Source organism: Brassica rapa, chromosome A04 (assembly GCF_000309985.2).
Source record: "Brassica rapa cultivar Chiifu-401-42 chromosome A04, CAAS_Brap_v3.01, whole genome shotgun sequence".
NCBI lineage: Eukaryota > Viridiplantae > Streptophyta > Magnoliopsida > Brassicales > Brassicaceae > Brassica > Brassica rapa.
Genome location: NC_024798.2, coordinates 17,360,458 through 17,378,359, shown reverse-complemented (window position 1 = coordinate 17,378,359; position 17,902 = coordinate 17,360,458). Strand labels below are relative to the sequence as shown.

The following is a 17,902-nucleotide window of genomic DNA, read 5'->3' as shown; positions in this document are numbered from 1 at the left end:
AGTTTAAATTAAAATATTCAAAATTTTAAATTCAAAAATACTGTAAATAGAATTGCTGATTCGCTAGATAGGAATGTCCGTTCTTTCCATTTCTTTCTTCTTCCAATTACTATAGTTGTATTATTATTGATTGGATAAGGAGAAAAGAGAAACAAAAACAAGAAGAATGATGGTGATATTCCTCTGGTAGCTCATTTGCTCTCCTCCTTTTGTTATTCAACTAAGAAGATATATGAAAAAGGTTCAAGGGACTGAATCAATCAAATCCAAAGGACAACGTTGTTGTTTGCTGCTGCTTCATCTACCTAGCTACTGGAGCAAGAGAAAGACATTGGAGTGTTCTTGAAACTCGAAACATCGAATAACTCCATGAACATTTGATCTGATATTCTAGCTTTAGCCGCTGCAAATCGCTTGTACTCATCGAAGATCGATGTCAAGCACCATTTCTGGAGTTTCCTCATGCACCCAACAAGACACCCTGTCCTATGCTGCAATATCAACATAACCATTTGTTTTAAAGTTAAAAACACAGATATGATCAACTAGTCTAATTAAAGAGGAGATTTTACGCGCTTTTACATACCTTTCCTCGATTGCAATGAATCAAAAGTGGATGGTTCTTCTCATCTGAAGATTAGAAAGAAGATGAAAAGACTATTAGACATATATTAGCGTGAAACATGTTTTTTTTACATAGTATCTTTTAGGGCTTTTTATGATTCGTACCAAGAAGGACTTTAAGTGCTTCACGGATTTTATAATCTGAGATATTTACAAATGGCTCCTGCAAACAATAAGGAAAGATTAGATCACACAATCGATTTCTTAGCAAGTTTTAGTTTCAGCCACAAAATCAAAGAAGGTCCATCAAAAGCAGCGAATATGAAAACCAAAATGCTTTCCTAGGAGGACTAGAGAGTTGTCACACCCAACATAAAGAATCTTAGCCATTAAGAAGATTGAAGTAGAGACCACAACAAACAAAATATGACTGGAATATTCATGCCCTTCCAGTCAAATCATTCTAACAAGATGATAAAAGCCACTTTACATCGTTTTCTAGTCTTTTTTTTTTTTTTTTGAACAACACATCGTTTTCTAGTCTAAAAAGCTCAATATATATTGGAGAGAAAATTCTCATCACTACCACAACAATATATATTGGCACAATTATTATTACTTTTAGCTTTTTCTTTTCGGTTATAAAGATGATCCATATCAAAATAAAACTAGCCGCCCCATCACAAGTTCAACAAATTAAAATGTTTGGTTTCTTATGGCTGCGGTAGAAATCTAAAAAGTTACACTAAGACATTTACGATAAAGACAACTAGTTAACGACTCTACGCTCAAGTTTTTTTTGTTCTTCCCTCCCTTACCAACATTTCCTTGAAACGAAGAGTCATTTTACCAAAACACAAGCCACTTGAAACGAAGAGACAGGTATAGGTAGGTTTTAAATAACAGCAACTGAACTATCTATCTATCACTTTCACATTTCCAACTTTATCTAGATACATACCTACCACCAGTTCATAAGTGGATAATTTTACCACTAACACATTTTCGAAGAGTCACTTTCTGCAAGTTTTCATAATCAGAACCAAAAAGTTTGAGATGTATTGTCCTTTTCAGCTACAACTTGTGCTGCCTTAAGAACCACTTTTATTTTATTTTTTTGGTTCAAGGTATACATACCACTCATGCATCAAAGTGCACGCGCAACTAACATGAACAAGAAAACAGTATCAACAAAACACAAAAGAAAAGTAAAAACTTTCAGAGTAGTGCATCTCTGACAGGAACTGAATTAAGCAACTCAGCACTTATTTGACGCAGCCCATTATCTAATTTTAAATATATATATACGGTAAAAGGACAAAGCGGTATTATAGTTGATGAAAGGCAAGACGAAATATACTTATCAAAAAAAAAAGGCAAGAAGAAACAAACAATGGGGCCATGAATTTTAATGAATGGTGTACGCTTTTCTTGGGAGGTCATATAAAAGAAAATGTGGTTTAGAATAGTCTCCTACAAGGGTCAAGTCCAAGACAAAAATCCACACACATGAAATGCCATTTTAAGTCTAAATCATAACATGGCAACGATATGACCACTCTGAAGTGACATGAAACTAAGCGAGGATTAAAGACGAATTAGCTAGGACACATGCATATTAAGCAATTCAGATTGTGATAAGAAGCTATCATCCAAATAGTATTCAGATTAATACCGTAGTTTTGGAATTTCCATTCGTATAGGAACCCTCTTTCTGATGCTTCCGAAGATGCAACCAAACCTCGTTCTCTAATCCTGGGAGACACTGCAAATTTAAGGATATAAAACTTTAAATTCTGAGAATTCCCTTTATGTAATTCAGGGAAAAGAGAGGTTCACTAAAAATGGAATAATTGTCACTAGGGTATCTAGAAGGGTTCTTGGGAATTCTAATATCAGTTTTTTTTTTGCTCAAAAACACATTATATTGCTCTAATATAAGTTTTGTCTCAAGAGTCATTAACGTGACCTTTAAGATTTGCAGTGTATACTTTTCAGTTGAGCTAATAACACTTGGTAAAACAGAATTACAAAGCAAGCAAGACAATGATCAAAACAAATATAAATGGGAATTTGGGAAAACAGAGTAGCAAGAAAGTGCCAACAAAATAAAAAGCAAAACAGACACAAACCTTAGAGCCTTTAATGCCAAACTGGAAAAGCTTAATCCCATTGGATTTGAGGAATTGCATGTTGTTCTCAGGATACGCCTCTGGACACAACGATCTTTCACACAACAAGAACAAGAAAATCTTGAATAAACTATTCCCATATGTTTTTTTTTATATAGAATAGAAGACAGACTCAACTGATCGAAATGCTTACATGATTGAGCGAAGGCCAAGAGTCTTGAGGAAGGAGAAGTTGGTCGAGTCCGGGAATCCAGACCGGAAGATACCGTTATCGACCATGGCAAAGTTCAACGGAGGAAGCAGGCTAAATTCGTCGCCAGTGGAAACTTCTAGCAATGGTGTGGTACCAGCCGACGGCGGCGGAGATACGTTGCTCCGGTGGTCAACCTTAGCTACTTCGATCGTCTGGAAGATCTTGCTTCCATCATCTTTCTCCTCCTCCTTGATAGACTTGTTCATCGTCTTCTCAATCAGTTTCATCCTCAAAACGAGTTCTGAAGGTCTGTCTCTTGTCTTGTTTTCGATTTCTCGGTTTGGTTATGGAGAAGTAATGAAGATGGTCGTTATGTTTCGACAACCTTGTTGCTTTATATAGACACGCCATTGTAGAGTGAGAGAAACTTTGTTGTCGCTTTTGTGAATTTTAGAGAGATAAGAAAAGAAAAAGAACAATTTGGAGGGGATGGTGAATGAGACTTGCGAGTGTTTTTCGATTAATTAATTTTAAAAGCGTTGCATGATGTTAATTCTGTTTTGCGGGATATATGAAAATATAAATAATACTTAATTCGAGTGAAATGGTAAATATAAAGCATACATACGCCAAGATTCCACAACCTTTTATTTGCAGAAACAGAAAATGACAAACTGGTTTACAAGTTAAGTTGGTTAATTGTTTTTTTCAGACTTTCAGTAGATAAAATAAGATTTCTCACGTAATATTATAATACGCTATTTTATATTTTGTTAACTACTTATTTAAATCGCACACCAAAGAAATACAGTTCATATTTGTGGGTTTATGGCAAATTAAGTCAAACTCAATTGAAGATAAACTATGATGGTGATCAAGCCGATAATTCAACATGGAACTTAAGTTGCTGGGTAAAACTACAATTTTTCTTTTTCACGACAAAAGAAATCATGAAACTGCTGACAATAATATTGTGAGTCATTTAACACCCGAACAATAGTTTTGTAATAAATAAAGGATGTTGTTGTTGTCGTAGTTCGCGGACGTATCTAGGTCAGTTCTTTAACCGACCCGATCGTGTCGTATTTTGTTGTTTTTATATGCGAGTTCCTTTTAAAATTTGTAAGGGAAAATTGTTTTTTAGAGCAAAAAAATGGTAACTATGTCCCTTTATACTAATTTATACTACTTTATGTTCCATTAGACTAATTTTTTTTTAAAATAGCAGTAATGTCCTTAAAATTGTAATTTTTTATTCCTTTTTATTTTTTTTTTTATTTTTTTGTTCCTTTTTCGTTTTTTTATTTTTTTAAAAAAAAATCGATTTTTTTTTTTCAAAATATAAAAGTGAATATTCCCAAATATTTTGTTTCCATATTTTTAGGAACTGATTTCTTATCCGTAGAATACAACTAATATGTAGAAATCGGTTTCTACAGTTTTTTAGAATTATAGTAATGTTTAGATTTTGATTTCTACATGTTTTAGATTTATAGTAAATCTGTAGAAGTCGGTTTCTACGTGTTTTAGATTTATATTAATGTGTAGATTTTGATTTCTAAAGATTTTAGAACGATAAGTTAAGTGCGGAATGTATATTCTAAATATTTTTAGAATACTCATATTTACGTAGATCACGTATTCTAAACATTGTAGATTCAATGAAAAAAGTGGATTTTGTTTTCTACTTCGTAGAATGTCATTTCTACTTTATTTAGAACATAATATGAAATTTATAATTTTAACTTTTTTATAACTGGAAAAAATATCACTAAGTTCATATAGGTATTTTATCAAAAGTTACTATTTTTCCAAATTTTTTTTGTTTGTAAAACTATTTATTAAATTTATTTTCAAAAATATTAAAGGGTGTTATAGGAAAATATGACACAAAATATAGATTAGTCTAAAGGGACATAATTACCATTTTTTTACTCTAAAAAAACAGTTTTCCCAATTTGTAATTGCTTATATATGTGAGTTTCCTTTTAATATTTTATTTTCATTAATTCGTATGATTCAAGTAAATAAGTAATCAAGTATGTTTTTGATTGGCAATTTAACAGTAACGATAAAAGATATATCAGGTATTTTGTTATTCCCTCCGTATTATATATTGTTTTGTTTTTAAATTTAATTGTATAGAAGAACCGGCTGAAAATGTATAACTGTCTATTTTGTAGAATAATTATGATAATATATTTTATTTTAGGCTTCATGGTTTCCATAATCGTATGTTTAGTACAATTCTCCATAAATGTTTAGTAGCTACAGCCACTATTTTAAGACTGTTATTAATGTTGCGCTAATTTCTCTTTTGTTTCACGAAATGTTTTATTTTCATGTATATATAGAAAATATAAATGATACTAGTATAATAACATACTTCCTCCGTTCTGAAATATAAAGATATTTAGAAAAAAAAATATGTTCCAATATATAAGATGTTTTCATATTTTTAGGTAGTTTAACTTTATCAAAATCTGTGTAACCAATCAAATTTAATAATTTTATTTTATAATTATTTGAATAGTTTTAATTTATAATTTTAATAATACTTTTTAAATAAAAAGTAAATTTCTTAATAGGTGTGTTTTACGTAAAATATTTTATATTTAGGAACATATATATGGAGTACACATATAGTTTAGTGATTTGTCCTAGTACTGTCTAGAAAGATTGTAAATTATGGACGATTCAAAAATGATTAATAGTTAAGATACGTGAATCTCATATGATCAACTCAACGGCTAGATTGTATACCAACAAGACATACAAAAGACTGAGTGGACACGCATGAGCTCCGAATCAATAAACATGCTGCAAAGGGCTCCCTCCAAAGATTGTGCAGTTTTCCTTGTTTACATAACTTTTCTTTTGAGAATTTTGTTTACATAACTTACATTAGACATTTTTTTGCTCAAAAAAAAAAATTACATTAGACATTTTAAGAAATTTGTAACAATATTAGATCAACATTATAATATGGACGAAAACGATGAAAAGTTAGAAGCCGGAAAACTAAAAACTTATATTGGTTCAATCTACTCAAATGTGTTCCACTCTAATGTTTTAATAGACAAAAACTTCTAATTGGTTCAATAGTTGTGCCATCCACGTCATGTTATTGTATATACAATATTCACAGCATATAAATGGAAATAAAGCTATTTAAAAACAGCTAGTTAAAATAAATAAAACTGGAGATAAAGCCAAAACTTATTATACACAGAGATATAATAACTATAGAATCTTTTTTCTATTCAACCGCAAGTGGTTCAAAACTATAGAATCTTTTGTTATTCACTGTTGTCGTTCTTTTGTTATTAATTTAACTATTGGATTTGATCGTAGCTCGTATCTAACTAAAAATACGTAGTTTATCAATGCAATGTTATCATATTAATGAAGATAAGAACAGTTCTTCAGTTGATTTACAGAATTAAAATTTGTATATTTTAGAAGACCCAATTACAGACGAATTCCAAGCCGGTTTCTTTTTCGTCGCTTCTTTCTAAAAATGAAGAAAAATAAAATAACTAATGAGAAATTGAAAAGGCACATTCTGTGGAATATGCTTCAGATTTGGGAAAGGTTATTGGGCCCCGAGCTGAGCTGGCTCCACATACCGTAATGAGTTAAGAATGTACATATAAACCCTAATTTTCAGTTTAGTATTTTTGTTATAATTAACTTTTGTATTAATTCACAATTTATGTGTTAACATTAGTTCAGAAAATTGCTTCGATAAACTTGACGTCATACAATTAAGTAATGCTATAAATTTGTTAATTTTCAACCAATTTTCAACCTCATATTCCTTCTGTTTGCAAAGGACAAAATGTTTTAGAAATATAATAAACATTTAAACTTTATGTATTTTATTGGTTAATAAAGGACAAATAATAAGCATAAAAAAGTAATTGCATTTATTAAATTAATTATTGAATTAAATTTATTAAAATATTCAATTAAGCAGAGATGATTTTTTGATTAAACTTCATTGTGTTTTAATATGTGTATATCTGGAAATAATAAAAAGTTAAAAAGAAAATATCTCTTTATGACTTTATATATATATGTCTGAATTCATTTTGCTGGGTTTCCTGTCTCAAAAAGTTCACAGACCAAGGTTGTTAAAGAAACATTCATAACACAAACCTTTAGGACAGAAGATTCACAAAACAGATTTGTCGATTAACATTAATTTAATGGTATGTGTATTGGTTTTTAACCAAATTTTTTAAAGAGTAATTGGCGTAGGTACACCCAGAAATTCATGTAATTTGTCAAATAATCTTGTTTCTTTTTAAATTTTTTAATAACTATAATACCATTATCTCTATCTCTCTCTCTTCTCCCTTTTATGTGTTCTAATCTCTTTATCTCTCGTACAAATTCTTCAAATCATCTTCTAATTCAACACAAATCTTTATTTTTTTATTCTGATTCTTTTGACACCCATAATGTTAATCTTATTATCTCACCCCAATTCTAATGTTTCTAATTTCGAATCACAATCAACTTTTAGATAATATATACGTTAGTATGTATTTTATTACTTACCTGCTACTATTTAGATTTTAATGGATTCTTAATCGATACATGAAGTGTTAGCTGTTACAAATAGATTTGGAACTATTTAATAGATAACTAATTAATTGTTAATAGTTTCATTAAGTGATATATAATTTGTTAGTCGATACATTTGTTTGATACATAGATTGTTAGATGATACTGAAATTATTAGCGGATATGTTAGTTGGTATATAGATTGTTACCTGCTATGTAAATATTTAGCTGATAGATCTAGAGTTACTTGTTTTCGACAAAGCATAAGGACATTTTCGTCCGTACAATGTCAAAAGGTTACTCATTTTTGGATCCATAATTATGGACATTCAGCAAATTTGAACCTTAATTGGAGATATTCCACATATTGTCTCTTTTTTAAATTTAGTCCCCTCGAACCAGTGATAGAAAGGTCTGTATATTCGAACGTGCCGAAACAAAGATTCAGTCCCATCTAAAAAGGTTTTTTTCATTAGGTGAATTATAAGAGTATCTCCAAAAAAAATTCTATTTTGAAGTTTCCAAAACTATATATTTAAAGTTTAAAAGTGTTTATTTCCAAAAATAAAACTTCAAAACTATTTATATTTAATAATATAATTTTTATATTTGTCAAAACTAATTTGAATTAGTAAATAACTAGCACATATATAAACATATTACAACAATATTAATTAATAAAATATTCTATTAAAATATAAAAATTTAAATAAAAATAACTTAATTAATATTAAACTTCAAAAAAATATCATATTATTTCATAAAATAATTTTTGTAATGCATATATGATCTATTAGTGCATTTCAAGTAAAAATGGCTCTCCTTCTTTTTATTTTGTAGATTACGAGATAAAAATTGTTGAAATCGGATAATATTGATACTTGTAAATACATTAGATCAGAACAAGAAAGTAAAAGAGAAACATAAAATATTGCTAAAAACTAATTTCTTTTCGATGATAGTAATACTCGTGAATATATTTGATATGAAAAAGAAAGAATTGTACCAAAAAACATCAAAAATAACCACAACAACCATCTTTAGTTACACAAAAAAAAATTGGACAATATTTGAAAATTTTGAAGGTTCCGGATCAAACTTACCTGACTATTAGTGTTGTTGTAATATTTAAATTTGTGTAATAGTTATGTCTTCATGTAATTTTTAAAAATCTTTTTGTTAAGTTTTTTTTGTATATTATTATTGTCTAAATCTATCTTAAAATAATTTAAATCTCATTTTAAAGTTTTATTTAATTTTATGTGTAAAATTTAAAATTTGTAAACAAAATTTAAAATATTTATGAGATATAAATTTATTAAGGATTAAAACAATAAACGTAAAAATATTTATGAATCATAAAAGTGATGTGTGATTGTAGAGACCAAAATGCAAATAAAAATATGAAACTTCAAATTTTAAATTTTGAGTAGTGGAACTTCAAATAGAATTTTACTTTTTTTGAAGTTTTGAAGTTTATTTTTAGAGAACAAAAAACTTTGTATTTGAAGTTATAGAATGTTTTTTGGAGATGCTCTGATATATTACATTTTGGCTCATCGTGAAACCCATTTTTGGAAGATGGGATTAGATATAGCTGATAAGCTCTCGGTCCACTTCTTAGAAATTTATATAAAGAGAAAATATATTTATAAAAAAATTAGGATTGTTAATAAGACGGGTTGGGAAATAATAGAAAATAATGTGGAATGATTTTGATATAGTGACATTTCTAGAGTCATGATAATCATAATTTGCCATCGAATAATGCCTGCAACACGAAGAATTAGGTGGAATACTTATGAGATAATATAATGTGTTGTTTTTTTTTTTTTTTTTTTTTTGTAACTTAATATAATGTGTTGTTATAAAGATTATCCAATATTCACGTTTCTTAAACGCGACTAACCGGTGAGTCAAGAAAAATAGAAAAAAAGCTTTGTCGTAAATTAATTATTGGGTTAGGGATGATGTCGTCGAGGAGGCTTTTTCAAAATTGAGATTCATGTAGGTGAGGACCCGATATTGGTATCTCTAATTCTTTATAGAGGGTCAAACACCTGTGGAGCTCCTACGCAAGAGACAATTTTTTTCTTTGGTATCCAAACTGGCTCAATCTCTCGGTCGGGCTTCTAATATAATTGACCACAGACAAATATAAACAAAAAAAATGAAATTGATGGAATAACTTATTAACTTGTGGATAACATAACCCTTCCACAATAATTTGCGGACTATAAATAAAAAAACTTAGTATTGATCAATAAGAGACACATCGCCTCAAATGGTTGATACCACCATTAGTTTTATGTATTCTTGTCCTTTCAATCAAATGTGAACATTGGTCTTCTTAAGACTCTTGTAAAGAGATTCCATGACCATTTTAAATAAGGAAAAAATGAGTAGTTCTTATTCTTACTGTTAAATATGTATATTATATTTTTTTCAATGTTTTTTTTTGTACCATTTCAAATGCATGTTTTAGATATCGTTACAACTTCGTCTTCAATATTGATTTCAAGTCTTGTAAAATTTAGTTGGATCAACATGAAATGCTATAAGTTCAACTACTTGAAAAATGTCGAAGTACTATATTATGGTTTTTTTAATTGATAATTACTATACTATGAATTCCCCAAACTTTACAAAAAAAAAAACGAAATTATAGAATCTAATGTCGAGTTACACTTATTGGGAAACACCTTGAATGGTGAATGTCGGTATGTAGAAATAATACTATTATAGGATTGAATTGGTCAAACGAAAAAGTTTTAGCTAGAAGAATACTCTATTTTAAGTTTTGATTATTGTTCCACTTTAAGTGACTTAGCATCTCTAATGTATATCTCTATATTTTCCTCTAAAATAGAGATCTCTATTATAGAGGTGAATTTGCTCCAATGTATGCCTCTATAATAGAATTCCTTTATTTTAGAGGAAAATATAGAGGAATCCTACTTTTTATTTCTATATTTAGAGATAGAAATAGCAAATCTCTATATTTTTCTTTATAAATAAAGAAACTCTATTATAGAAGCATACATTGGAGCAAATCCACCTCTATAATAGAGTTTCTCTATTTTAGAGGAAAATATAGAAATAAAAATAGAGGTGGGTTGGAGATGGTCTTAGCATTAGTAAGTGGGAATTCATTCCTATCTCTCCCATTACTTTCTGTTCTCGAGTTGGTCACTGTATGGAAGAAGAAGAGACGACGAGAAGCCGATCCAATCATTCCAACCTTTCTTCAAACCAAAAGGACAAGACTAAAAATCATATCGTATAAATATATTCTCTGTCTATCTAAATATTCTTTGTCTCCAACCATGTGAACCGATGGTAAAATACACTAGTATTCGAATATATTTATATTTAGTAGTGAAAGTTCGTTTGTCTTTTAAAAAGATATTCTAATTCGAAATTAACAACATGAAATGAAACTTTAAATCAAATAAACGTTTTGTAATATTCGATTCAAACTATAATCAGGGCTATACTTTTGACTAACATGATATTTAAAAAAGCTACCATGTTTTATCTTTTCTTAAAACTACCATGTTGTTTACAGTATATATGGTTCCAAAATATTATTTCATTTTTGTATTTTTTTTTAGGCTATAGTCATTTACCTAATTAATAATTATCACCTTATAGTTGGCAAAAAAACTCCCAATTAGATGATAATAACCGGGATTATATTTTTAAAGTATACTTGTTATATAATTTTCTGAGTTTAGCGTTTTGATTAGACAAGTGAATCTGATTATCTTTTAGATCGCAGAATCCATAAATAAATACACTAATCTAACACATTGGAATTTACTATATACGGCTGTACAAGTTAGTATTTAATAAAAATTAAAGATTCATTTCTATATTCCGGTCACATTTCTATTGTTAGAATAAATTGATTCAAACTAAAAAGTTCAAAGCGTCATTTCTAATTGTGGTCGAATTTATCGAATCAGCCTAGTAGGACCGGACTGATAATAATGCCTCATACATCCATACACATTTACACAATTGACAATGGAATATTAAGATTTTATATGATTTTGGAATATTTCAATGATTGATAATATAGACTAATAGATGAAGAAATAGGCAAAGGTAAAAGACAAATAATATTTCTTACCCTCCAACAAAAAATAACTGAGTTTCGACATTTCAAAATTAAACTCAAAGTATTTTTGATATACGGTGACTCATCATGTAAATCTAGACTAAAACTCGATTCTCTCGTGATAGTTATTTATTTACTTATTATAGACTTCTGAAATGATAAAACTGTTTTAATATGGTTATAATTTTTTTGTCACCAATATGGTTATATTATGTATCGAATATTTTACTCGTGTGGACGGAATTAATCTAATCTCACTGGTAGAAAATAAATTAATTCATAAAAATAGTGTACAATTATTAATCAATTACTCACGAGACCGACCGGATCAACCGATAGAATTTATCAAAAAAATTATTAATCGATTACTTGGATCAAGTGGTCAAATATGCAACTTAAAGCCTCTTTATGTCATAATTCTTCGATAAAATATCATTATTCTTTACAAAATTTTATTGCAAACATAAAAATCGAAAACAATGTTTTGGCATTATCAAAGAATGTTTTATTAAAAACACATATAAAGTCATAACTCTTATGATACCCTTTAAAATCACTATATGATGTCTATTTTTATGCATTTTTATAAAATAAAATTTTAAAGATGCTAAACTCATATAAATTATTATAATTTGATTTATAAATTTATAAGGTGCTTATGATGCTCATTATAAATTCTTTAAATTGTGCAATTTTATATCATAAATTTTCATTTTGAAAGTTATATTATACATCAATTTTATACTTTCAAAAAAATAAGATGCTATTTTTGAAAAAAGGTTTTTGGGAGCACTTTCATAAAATTATTCTTAAAAACTAGAGTTCTCAAAAAAATTCCAGTATTTTTGGTTAAAACAAGCAAACTAAATTTTAGTAGTTTTTTTTTATTTTTTCATTAAAAAATGTTACAATAGCCATTTTGTTTTTGACTTTTGCTACCATACTTTACGAATACCATAAATAAGATGTTGCTTGTTCTACATATGGAGCAAATAATTTTAAAATGATTATGGAGCAAATGATTATTGCTACTAAAACTAAGGCATACATTTCAAATTAATTAATCAAATTATATGTGACGACTATGTTCTCAGATTATTTAAATTAACTAGAGCCGTTAAACCAGAGAAGAGTTCATAATTGTTCCCACCATTATGGTTGATTACTAGGGTCTAGTGCCTTTTATTTATTGTAATGGTTCTTAATCAATGAACTGGGATGTCCTTACTTTATTCAAATATATTCATTAGCTTTACTGATGGATGTACACATGGTTAGGTTGAGGTTAAAAATGGATGATGTGAAAACCTAATTAATTGAGTATTGTAAACCCAAACCAAACTCAAACTGAACTTGAAAACCAAATCTGAAATAAAAACTTGAATTTGTATCTTGTCTGACTTACAAAATTATTGGAATAAATTTTGCATGACGGTATTTTGATATCAAGTATTATCCAACTCGATTATGCATAAAAACTCAAAAACTTAAAAATACCTTCAAAAGAAAGAAAAAATAAATATAAAAACTAAGTTAAAATTTAGTATTTAGAAGTTAAATAAGTACTTCAGAATCATTGTTAATTGAATCTGAGTAACTTCAAATTTGAAATGTCTTAGATATATTATAAAATTTTATCGAAATATTATTAACAGAACCAAACTCAAACATATATAAAATTTGAAGGAAATATAGAACACCCACAATTAAAAAAAAAATTAAAAACTCACAGGAACCCAAATAGAAATCCCAACGACTGTGCCTAATACTTTTCCTTCATCTGTGACAAATACTTATTGGTTTGATTTAACATAAAATTTATAGAGTCACCTTGCTATTTCTTCCTAAATAATAACTATATGATTATGATATACCATGATAACAAAAAGTGTTGATGAAACTGTTGGCTCCGAGTCACCTATTGCCATTTTTCTTCACAGCTATCCACTACCGATTAACCTGAGGGGGTTCCGAATTTAAAGTTAAATAATTATATGACTCGTGCTCGTGAGGATAAAATAATCAGAGTGCTAGTTAAATGTTGTACTATTTAATTTATACATGATGGAAACAAACAAAGAATACATCACATTTAGATTTCATAGGTATATGGTTACGTAACTCGACCTACATAAGTATTATAATTCGATGTGAACTTGGGAAATATATGTGGCAACCGTGAAACGATTGCTTTTACCATAACAACGAAAAATCCAAATATGTGCCTATCAAACTATACTTATATTCTAAACAAATTAAATTAAATTACTATTGACGTACGTGATCGACCATACTTGTTATCAATCTGATTAATTAACATTTTACTAATCTAAGCTATGGTTATTCTTAAAAAAAAATCTTTGTGAAAAGAGTGGTTTTGAGTTTATTTGTACAAAATTAAGTACATAAATAAAAGGATTTCATGGATATGGTTGCTTAAAGGGAAGAAACACATTCATGTGTCCCCCTCGTTGCGAAAAAAAGTCGTTCTTTCCTTTTAAAAGAGTTTCTGACTTCTTAAATACAGCACAAGTTACAACTTTTAAAATACGGAGTCAAAGACTTAGGGAACTAGAAAACTTGTTAGTGATTTATTTTTATCAAGCCACCTATAATTATAATGACTATGATGAGCTAGTACTGAAATATGTAACGTTTTCAATTTCAGGAAGTTGTTTTTCTTTAAATAACTAAAATGGTCGGCCATGGGATTCAAACTTCCCAAAGCATGCATGCTCATAGAATTCATGACATTCCGAGTTACGTATCCAAATGTAAAAGGATTACTATTACAATATTAACATGGCCGTATAATGAGAAAGTGTACACACATACAATCCCATTTTATACGTTCTCTAGAGTATTTAAGTACTACTCTAATGTCACAAAGTCTCCAATTATCAACGATCTTGTTACATGCACACATTGATGACTTATAAGTGCATGTGGTTGGACGCTTAGTAGGTAGTCAAGGTTTTTGACTTATCACCTGTCAAAGCATTTTGATTATACCCATAAACTATAGAGATTGAACCGTTGAACAAAAAAAGAAAAAAAAAAAGAGATTTAAGGAACCGTGAGATATCTATATACAGTTTGATACAAAATCTTCTCTTGAGGGGGGTCCAAGTCAAGCATTATAATACAAACTTGCTTTCCAAGTCATGAACCCTAATTTGGACAAATTGTTCTCTCTATTACTCCCACTAAATACAATAGATGGTGACCTTATCGTTTTTATTGATTCAAGAAGCTTTTTAAAATCTGTTGAAAATATATTAATTACAATCAAGCAGCGAGTACCAGAACTTTGATGGTTCCTTGGCTATTCGCAGTCAGCATCGTGGGACTATCGCTCTTCCAGCAAACCGCACTTATAAAATACGAACCAACTTCCTCCTCTGCATTGTCCATCTCTGGTGTTCCAAATCTGTGCGATGTCACAGGTCTCGTGATCTCCTGCAATATTACACATCTGAGATTCAATATGTGTAAATTAATATAACTGTAGAAAAACAGAGCAGAGGCTTATAGATTTTGTGAACCTTGTGATACACATATACTTCGTTTGTCTCGCTTCCGCATGCGAGATACTCGCTATTCACTGTTAGACCCACAAAGTTCTTCTCGTTAGTGTGTCCTCTAAATGTCCGAACCTGAAAAGAAAAAAAGAAGAAGTAAATATTGAACAACTTAGCCAAGACTAGCTCGGGAAGTAATCTTACTGGCAAGTTGTCCTTGACGTCCCATAAGCGTAGTGTGCTATCTGTAGATGCTGAAGCGAGCTCGTTGTTGGACAAAAACTTCACATAGGAAACCGCTTTCTTGTGTCCACTGAAGACATGAAGTGGTTGGCTTATGTTTCTCAAATCGTAGTGGTAGATATGATGATCAGCTGATCCCACCGCAATGAAGTTGCCTGAGCCAGGATTGTACTTGACGCAACATATGTTTGCTTTCATATCTATATTAAGCACACTTTCTTCTTGTCTTGTGCACCAAACTTTAACCTGTTTCAATTCACAAAAAGTTAATTTACTACTTTCCATACAAGACAAAGCCCTATGCGAGATGAAAGTGAAAAGAGAGAAAAAAAGCTGGAGGGTACCTTACAATCGTCACTAGACTCACTACCAGATACAAGCATAGATGGTTCTGTTCGTTAGAAGTCAACACTCCATAAGACTCTGTCACCAGTTGTTTACTTGCATTTTTGGATACATTGCACAGTTCATGAAATGAATATTTTAAAGGTGTGGTGCTTGATTTGTAGGACTAAAGTACTCACCTGTCTAGTAGTTACATCCCACACAGTAACTATTCCTTCATAATCACTGCTTGCTATATGATTTTTCTCATGCTTATTCCAACTCAAAAACTAAGTTTGGAACGAGTTGACATCTCCACAATTGGACACTGTATATCTGCCGGTTCATTTACAACCTGAAAAGAAACGTGACATCTAAGTTTCCACTGTCAAGCATTCCGAGATGCATTCTCTACAAGATTTTTGAACGTACCGAAGAGAAGTCAAAAACCTTTATACATCTAGAAACACCAGCAGTGGCGAACAGCTCATCATCACGACATTCTTTCATTACTCACACTATATGTATCTCTCATCTGATATAACGAACAAGGAGAGCAGCTTCCTTATCTAGATCCACACGCCGTGGGGAAAGCAACCCTTATTATCTCCATACAAATCGGACACATCAAGTCCTTATCTAGCTTCCTGGCTCCAATCTCACCTCCACCGCTTCCTACGTCGTCGTTTTCATGACGGTGAGCAGCTTCCCCGATGGAGGTTGTTCTCTGGTCGGGTTTCACAGCTGGAACAAACGGATCCTTCGAAATTGCTTCCATGATTATTTTTATTTTTTTCGAAAATAGTTTTAGTTTGTGGAGAGTTTCAGAGATGTGAGGAAGAAGAGTGGTGAGTTTGGCGGAGTTGAGGAGTGATGTGGTTCTTCTCTGAGAGTCTGAGGATACAAAAGGTACACGTTGGTGACTTGGTGCCTACGCGCTTGTTTAGCGCTAATGGTTGTCGTTTCTTCATGTTCGCGGGTACGAGTCATTTTAGCAGTCTATCTCACGGCCGAGTTTTGTTGAGCTTCATCAACCTAACTCTGTATATTTTCGTAAAATTCTTCAAATATATATCCATTTTAGGAAAAAAAAACAAACGATTTCTCTATTTTATAAGCATATAATAAAGTACAACTATTTCTACTTTAAATTTTCACTTATTTTTTTTTAAAGTTAAATGTCTAATGAATTTAAAGGTATATTTTTTTGACATCTAATGAATTTAAAGATTAACAGATTTTTTACTATCATCCAATATATTATATTTCAATTACATTATATTAACAAATATTAAAACTATACTAAATTTTACATGATTTCAACATATTATCCTCAACTATCTATCGTACCAAATCAACGCATATTATTTTTACATATTTATCTATTATATATTTGTTAATGCTAAATCATATAATCTTACAGAAATAGTTTGAATGAACACCAAAACTCTTGTAATTTTAAAAATACACATAAGAGTCAAAATAATAAATTTTGCATTAGATAAATAGATAAATTAAAATTATATTTCTATTTCCAAATATCATTAATTAAATTATATTAAATTAACTTAAAATAAATTTTAATTTTTTTCACATCTTATGTTTTTTTATTGGATATGAGAAATCGTATTTTCTACAAGAGATGAAGTTTTTGTACTTATTCAAAGATTTGATTTGGGCATATCATTTGGAATTTTGACCATATCAGACGCCAAAACTTCCATAGGTTAATCCAAAGATTTGATCAACCACATTCAAAATCAAAGCTTGAATCAATCATTAGTTCAAACAACTACGAATATGACCAGCCGATCATTTGATTGTAGAATGATTGGGTGATAGTTCACAATTTATATCCTCACTAGTTTCAGTTGAAATCGTAATCACATTTATCATTTGTTTTCTTATGTTTTAAGAAGGTATTTTTAATGTGCACACATTTGAATATTACAGTTTAATCATGATGTATTTAATAGTTAATCAATAGTAAATTTCTTAGACAATCATAAACTAACATATACAATGAGGAATTGACAATAAAATTGTGATTTTGCGTTAGCTCACTAATGATGTTTGGTCACTTATACTTCTTATTTCTCTTTCTTTTGGTAAGTTTATGGTGTTTCCAGAATATGATGGATATCTATTGTGTGTGTGAAAGTGAATATCTTGTAAATAACTTAGACCATGATTAACCCTACGATCCCATAAGGGTTCTTACTGACTTTTT

At 29.7% G+C, this 17,902-nt stretch overlaps 2 protein-coding genes across 2 annotated transcripts; both read right to left on the bottom strand.

Moving 5' to 3' along the window:
* Nucleotides 1–59: 59 nt before the first annotated feature.
* On the bottom strand, nucleotides 60–4,103 carry LOC103865238 (tyrosine-protein phosphatase DSP2). Its single transcript, XM_009143036.3, has 6 exons — nucleotides 2,890–4,103; nucleotides 2,697–2,790; nucleotides 2,240–2,329; nucleotides 730–787; nucleotides 587–630; nucleotides 60–491 (listed from the first exon to the last, which is right to left on the bottom strand). The coding sequence occupies exons 1-6, from the start codon at nucleotides 3,174–3,176 to the stop codon at nucleotides 306–308; spliced, it is 759 nt and encodes a 252-aa protein (XP_009141284.1). The 5' UTR covers nucleotides 3,177–4,103; the 3' UTR covers nucleotides 60–305.
* A 4,516-nt stretch (nucleotides 4,104–8,619) lies between these two features.
* On the bottom strand, nucleotides 8,620–16,450 carry LOC103865236 (E3 ubiquitin-protein ligase COP1). Its single transcript, XM_033289406.1, is given in 6 exon segments — nucleotides 8,620–15,043; nucleotides 15,130–15,240; nucleotides 15,310–15,594; nucleotides 15,693–15,771; nucleotides 16,028–16,083; nucleotides 16,271–16,450. Coding segments are annotated over 6 exon segments (882 nt in total). The 3' UTR covers nucleotides 8,620–14,872.
* Nucleotides 16,451–17,902: the final 1,452 nt, after the last annotated feature.